Source organism: Cynoglossus semilaevis, unplaced genomic scaffold (genome assembly GCF_000523025.1).
Source record: "Cynoglossus semilaevis isolate Cse_v1.0 unplaced genomic scaffold, Cse_v1.0 scaffold376, whole genome shotgun sequence".
Lineage (NCBI taxonomy): Eukaryota > Metazoa > Chordata > Actinopteri > Pleuronectiformes > Cynoglossidae > Cynoglossus > Cynoglossus semilaevis.
Genome location: NW_007585115.1, coordinates 376,909 through 384,200, shown reverse-complemented (window position 1 = coordinate 384,200; position 7,292 = coordinate 376,909). Strand labels below are relative to the sequence as shown.

Sequence of the window (7,292 nt, the reverse complement as noted above, 5' to 3'; positions counted from 1 at the left end):
CTAGCTTTTTGTATCCTTCCCCTAAACCATGATGTTGAACAATCTTTGTTTTCAGGTCATTTGACAGTTGTTTTGAGGCTCCCATGTTGTCAGTCTTCAGAGAAGATGCAAAGGGGAGAACAACTTGCAACTGGCCACTTTAAATACCCTTTCTCGTGATTGCCTTCACCTGTGTATGTAGGTCAAGGGTCAATGAGCTTACCAAACAACACTTTGTGTTCCAATAATTAATGCTAAAGGTATTCAAATCAATAAAACAACAATGGTGCCCAACTTTATGCACCTTTTGTTTAAGTAATTATTGCACACTTTCTGTAAATCCTATAAACTTAATTTCACTTCTTAAATATCACTGTGTTTGTTTGCTATATGTTATATTTAATTGAAATTGCTGTTCCGAACAACCATTGATCCATATAGAAAAATCTTGAAAATGATCAAGGGTGCCCAAACTTTTTCATACCACTGTATAGTATATAGTCTTACAGTATTACATTGTAAAAAATATCCTTTAACAGAACAAAGAAAAACTTCAGTGTCTTTTTTTACCTTCTGCTTATATTTGCATGAGGCTTATTTTTTTTACAGTTGTAAAAAATATTGTTGAGATAAACTTTGATCTGTGAAATGATTGCTCACAGATCATCAAAATCAAAGTTACACATTGCTGGAGAAAGGGTATTTTACCAGGCTTCTTGAATCATATTTATTTATTTATTTTGATTTTTTTTAAATAAATACAATTTAGAATGAGCTTTTTTGACGCCAGATATTTAATGATGAGAAAAATAAAATTGTTAACAAATATAAATTTATCGTATTTCTCTTTTTCAACCTCAGCAAATGTTTGGTTTTGGAGGAGCAGTCTGTTGTATCCCTGTGGTGCCACAGTCTGTCCACTCTTGAAGAAGCTGTGCTTAGTCTGCTGGAGTCAGTTGTTACCAACACAGCAACAACACCACAGAAGATGTTGGAAAAGGTCTCGCAGTCACTGCTGGTCAGTAATCCTCTTTATTATTTCACTATTTATAAAATAATTCATAATTAATATTATTCTCTGCATAATCTTCTTACTGCTACTAAATCCATTTCATCTCATTGTATCCAATAACACATTTTGGGACACAATAGCGTTAGTCCATGAAGTTATTACATTGTTTTACACCAGATGCCCTCACTGATTCAACCCAACCTGGGGTTTGGAGACTCAGTGGAACAAACCTAGAACCTTCTAGTGGCAGAGGAGGGTCATACCATAGCACTGCACTAATCTAGCCTCTATGTTACAACAGAGATACATTCAAAAATGTTATTGTATTATAAATCATCCTTATTCCATTTGGAACTAATTTGATGAATTAATAAAAAATAATTATTGTTTGCAGGTATATTTTAGGTTATGCTTGATGGCATTTAATTCTCATAATAATAAACCATAATGTGAAAAATTTGCATCAACCCACAAACGGTTATGGGACTTATATATTGCATATATTGCGGGAACAGTGTGTGAAACAACCTCAGTATGTCATGTGTGCAGCTGCTGAGACCTTGTTTATATCCACTGTCTTAGATGTGAAATGTGTAGAATGTTGTCTTTGTATTGTGGCATTTTCTGTCATTTTAATGCCTCATGATTTGGCAGCCTTTTAAGACTCTTGATAAATTGATGACATATTGCTGCTATTAAAGTGGAGGTTTGTTATATAGTTCAGACTCATCTGCCCTACATTACAGACTCAGTTTTGTTAACTGTGAAACCAAACATTTTATTGTTGTTTCACTCATAATATGTACATATAGAATACTGTCACAGATATTTAAAATGTTTACTTTAACTCTTTTACTTTACTTTATTAACTGTTATTGCCTGAACACCTCAGTGTTTGTCTGCGCTCTCTGATTGTCTCACATAATTTGGCTTGTTTCAACCCATTTCTGTGAAATGGAATCATTTGGCTCATGCTGCATAGACCTGACTTTTGAGAATAAATACTTAACCCTCTGTTGTGTGACTCCTATTCACCCTCATTTTGTCATTTAAAATGATGACTAGTTTAAAAATCAAAAAAATATTTTACTTAAACACAACAGCGCCATCAGGAAAAAATAATGGCTTTCATAGTTTCAATGGCCAATATATTTTGGTGAATCCTTTAATGCATTCTAGAGAAGCCACTAACACAGTGAGGTACAAAATAGAAGTATAATTAAGTACATCTTTGTATTCAGAGGTTTTAGAAAAATGTCATCAGTGTCTCTCAGAATCATGACATGTCATCACTGTAGAGACGACTTGAGATTATAAAATGAATGCATAATGTAATGAATGAAATTAATTGATGCCTACATGTTTACAGATTATTGGTGCCAATTGTCAGTGCCCAGCAGTAAGGCACCTTTTGTGCATGGTTGTGAATGGCATCCTGTTTACCCAAGCTGCTGATTACACAGGCTTTGGTAGCTGTGAATGTCACAGACTCTCAATTGGACTTGCTATTTTACTCATGTTGAGGCAGGTCATGTTTGTCAGACATGTCACTTCTCCTTTCCCAGGGTGATGGTCTGTTTGAGCTGTGTACATAACGCTCAGGCAGTGTACACTGTCTTATTTCATAAACTGTTTTAAAGAATTAAAACAATCAATTTTGCTCTTTGGAGGTGTGAGTTACTAACATCGTACTGAAATGACAGACAGACAAACGGTCAGAATTTCCCAGTGCTTGTAGTGACTGTTTTTTTCGTTGTACTTCCATCCATATGTTGTAGAGAGGGTGTGCACAATTTTGAAAAAGCTTAATTTAAGCCCTTCAGGTTGTTGTTTGTTTGTTTGTTTGTTTGTTTGTTTTTGGTCGTTAGATATGAGTTGTCATGAGTTGTCATATGAGTTGTCAGAGAGTTTCCGTTACAGTGTGTGATTTAAAGACCTGGGCAGGCTTGGTCTGTCTCTCTCCTCACCCTCCTTTCATTTGTTTGTTTTCACTGGAATCAAAAATGGGAAACGTGAATTAGACTCAGATTCCTTTTTTTTTTTTTTTTTGGCTTAACCGCCTCCCTTCATGTGATCCATGGAGGGACATGGGCCCAGCAACAATAAATACCCACTTCCTGGGCTTGACTGCCAAAAACAGGATGTTTGTTGTATGCTGTAATTAACCCTCTTTGAAGTGTTAGTGGTAAGGTATGGAGGACTATGCTTAAAAAAAACACCCACATGTTTTCAATCAGTGAAACCATGACTTAGTTTGTACACATGAATGCATGCTGGCATGCTGACATGCTGCAACATGCAAACTGAGATACAGACATGCATAATTTGAGAATTCCGAAAGAGCAAACATTTACAAACACTTTTATGTGATCAATTTAAGTTTGTAGCCAGTTTGAATAAAATAAACAGGCATGCTAGAGGAGAATGAAAGCAATCACTGTTTGTTTGGATAATGTAATGACAGCATATAAACACTGGGTGGGGTAGTTTGTTCTTTCTCGTGACCATAAATGTTCTTACGCACACTTGTGCTGGAACAACACGTCCCTTTAAAGACAAGGCTGTTGCTGATGTCCAACATATGTTTACATACAGTACGTAACATTCTTAAACCATTGTGCTTTACATTATTGTCAGTAGGTGAAATTAACAAACCTCTCTCGTTTGTGTCTGATTGTGTCTCTGTTGTTACAGTAGACACAATGTTCTCAACTATTGTGAGTCTGGAGGAGTGTGAAATGGAATAATTAGGGAGTAGAGAATTAAAAAAGGGAGGGAGAGGCAGACATGAAGGGAACAGCTGGTAAGTGTTTACACTTGGGTATGTGTTAAATCTAAAACACATGATGAGTGTACATTAGGAGCTGATGAGAGCGTGAGTCTGTGTGGGGTTGTGGAAAAAGACTGGCAAAAGTGGCAAACCCGGTTGAATTGGGATCACCTAAGGTGAGTGCTGCAACAGCGACGCCCAGTGGTGTGTTGATTTCCTGTGTTTTACTTTCTTACCCTTTTCTAAATTATCTATGAAGCAACATACTTTTCAGGCTTGTACAAATTTTGTTGTTGTTGTTTCAGCCCAAAGCCTGTGCTCAAAACTGCTCCATCTTTTTGGTGGTGAACGACATCTTCAGGTGAGTGGTGGTGAGATATTAGTAGGTTGCTGTCTTGTAGAGAGGTGAACATTTTTCAAGAAACCAAGAAAGTCCAGTTACCCACCACGTAACGAATATTCGCTTGCATACGTAAGCTGCATATGCTATATTTTCATTGGTTCTCAAACTATATATTTGTGCCACTGGTGCTACTCTGACTCTCTTTAGTGGTATGCAGAGATCTTAATCACATTAGGATTATGTTTTAGGACTAGTTGGTAAATACAGCTTGTATAGTGTGATCCCTGTATTTTATGTCAATCATAGAAGATGTTCATGAAGAGTCATATTATCAGAGGGGTAAGTCATGTGAAAATATTAAGAACAACTCTGTACATCGGCAGGTCGACAATGAAACACGCCGAAGGAAATGAAAACATGAAGTCACTTATCCAATTGTTTTCCCTCTGTTTCTTGAAGGAACATGCACAACTTCAGACTCAGGTACAACATTATCNNTCCTGCTGAGATTCATGTGACAACCATGATCTACTAATATCACTGACAAAACATAGGAAAGAAAGGAAGGAAAGTGAACTACTTGTCATTGTGACATTGTGACACACACCACTGCACACAATGAAATGTGACTTCAGCATTTAACCCATCACCAAAGTGAACAGTGGGCAGCTTTAAGAGCCCGGGGAGCAGTGAGTGGGGGCGGTGCCATGCTCAGACCACCGCAGTGTTAACTTGGCAGCACCACTGCCCTTAAAGGCAGAAGAAATGTCAGTATCTTTGCTGACTTCAAAAAGAAAATTTAGATTTGTCCACTACTGAACAATGTACAACTCAAAATTGATTTTGGCAACTGTCATCATGTCAATATGTGGGTGAATTGTTAACTGACTTACAGTTCATTAATTATAAATTTCAAATAGGAAAAAATACTTAATAGAATGTGACAGAAAAACTGTTCTTGTGTCCTATAGTGAAAATTCATTACAAATTGCTTTATACTATAATTTTAATATAATATAATAGAGAAAATACAGGCTTGAAGGCAGCTTAAAACCACCAACATTGTTGCTTCTTCCTAAAGAGTGCACAAGATGAAAAATGTGATGGCGGGTAAAAGTTATTTTTTCCGCAGGCAGTTTTCCACATAACAAAGATGTACAAATAAGCATTTCCTTTATAGAATTCAACCGCTGGTGAAAACCATCGCCTTTTGCAAAGCTGTAAATACAGCTAAACTCTTTGTCACATCTATAAACCAGTAGATGGCAGTGCTGCAGTTGGTATACACTACACTCGGTTCTAAGTGGCTGAAGTCACACAGCTAAACGTCAACTACTACATGCGTCATTACACATTGGCACCCACTGTATCACCATTACACAGCCTTCAGTTCAAAATGTCATTTTGGAGCTTTCAGGAAGCAGAGTGATTTGTGAGTCAAAAGCAAATATGATTTATGCCCATGTGAACAAAAAAAACCCTCCTCTCTGCTGTTTCAGATGTATTTGCCGTTGAAATACTTCTTCCCTCAGACTTCTCAGAGTCTGTTGATCCCCATGTCGACCTTGCCTTCAGGTCAGTGTACACAACTATTCATGACATTTCAATCAAATCAATCAATCAATCAAATTTTATTTATATAGCCCACATTTACAAAATACAGTTTGTCACATGGGGCTTCACAGGGTTGGTAACATCCTCTGTCCTTAGACCGTCAGCCAGGGTAAGGAAAAACTACCGAAAGAGAAACCCTTTCAACAGGGAGAAAAGAGAAAGGTAGAAACCTTAGGGAGAACCACAGGTGACGGATCCACTCCCTGGACGGACAGACGTGCAATAGATGTTATCAGAACATACATTGTACAAATACATAAAAACCAATGAAGAAAAAAAAAAGTTCAAGTTCCGGTTGTGGATCCAGTAGTTGTCGCAGTAGTGGTAGTGGCAGTAGTCCTGTGCTCCTCCTGTTCACCGGTGGCAGCAGAACTGTAAAAGAGTGGGACCAGTTTCCTAAGTGTATACATGGTGGTCGGTATGAATATAGGACAGGACAGAAGAATAAAGTAAGACCGTAGAGTCTGTGTCCTCATTATAAGTGCAAGATGAAGTGAAATGAAATGAAATGCAATGCAATGCAATGCCCCCCAGCAGTCTAGGCCTATAGCAGCATCTTTTTAGACTGTTCTAGTCGGGGCATGTTTAATCTAATTTAGGCTATAGGCTATACTATACAAATGGGTTTTGAGTCTCACTTTAAAGGACGAGACAGAATCTGACTCTCTTACTGAGAGTGGGAGCTGGTTCCACAGGAGAGGAGCCTGGTAACTAAAAGTTCTACCACCCGTTCTATTTTTATTTATTTTAGGGATGACCAATAGATTCGAATTTTGGGAGCGCAGTGATCTATTTGGTTTGTATGGGGTAATTAAATCACAAATGTATAATGGGGCTTGATTATTTAGGGCCTTGTATGTGATTAAAAGTATTTTAAAGTTTTAAGGTCTATTCTCCTTTTTACGGGGAGCCAGGGTGTTGAAGCCAGGACGGGGGTTATATGTTCTCGTCTTCTAGTTCCGAGAACATATAACCCCCGTCTTGGCTTCAATACACTGGATTTCCATAACAAATCTGTCCCTGCAGAAATGCAAAAGCACTGATTTGACTCAAGATGTGTTAAGGTGTTCTTTGAGTGCTTAAACACATCTGTCATAAAGTGAATAGACTCAGTGTTCTTTCTAACCAACAATAGTTAGCTGATAACCAAGGTAAGTCTACAGCAAACTCTGACAGAGTTTGAACAAATGTGAAAGTTAGTTATTCTCAATACATTGGTGCCAATTTCTAAAATGTCATCTCTGTAGAAAGCTGTTAAAAATATTATTTTTATTTTATCTTTTTTTATATATAAAAAAACCCCATTACTGTATGTGGCTCCTTACTACAGAGGCCAGCCAGTGTGGGTAGGTGCAGGAATTCTGTGCTTATCTGTGTGTGCCCAGACTGGCCTCTTGGCAGAAATGATTTACAGTGTTATGAAAAAGTTTGGGCACCCCTGATCATTTTCAAGATTTTGTTTTATGGATCATTGGTTGTTCGGAACAGCAATTTCAATTAAATATATCATATATCAAACAAACACAGTGGTATTTAAGAAGTGAAATTAAGTTTATAGGATTTACAGAAAGTGT

General features: G+C 37.4%; 1 protein-coding gene across 5 annotated transcripts in view; it reads left to right on the top strand.

Moving 5' to 3' along the window:
* fancc (FA complementation group C) overlaps positions 1-7,292 on the top strand; it is a 52,385-nt gene that overhangs the window by 19,172 nt on the left and 25,921 nt on the right. For all 5 annotated transcript variants that reach the window (XM_025053655.1, XM_025053654.1, XM_008337227.3 and 2 more), the window contains 4 exons: positions 841-997; positions 4,067-4,122; positions 4,488-4,587; positions 5,604-5,679. In XM_025053655.1, coding sequence (XP_024909423.1) covers positions 841-997; positions 4,067-4,122; positions 4,488-4,587; positions 5,604-5,679 — 389 coding nt within the window. The remainder of the gene's footprint in view (positions 1-840; positions 998-4,066; positions 4,123-4,487; positions 4,588-5,603; positions 5,680-7,292) is intronic.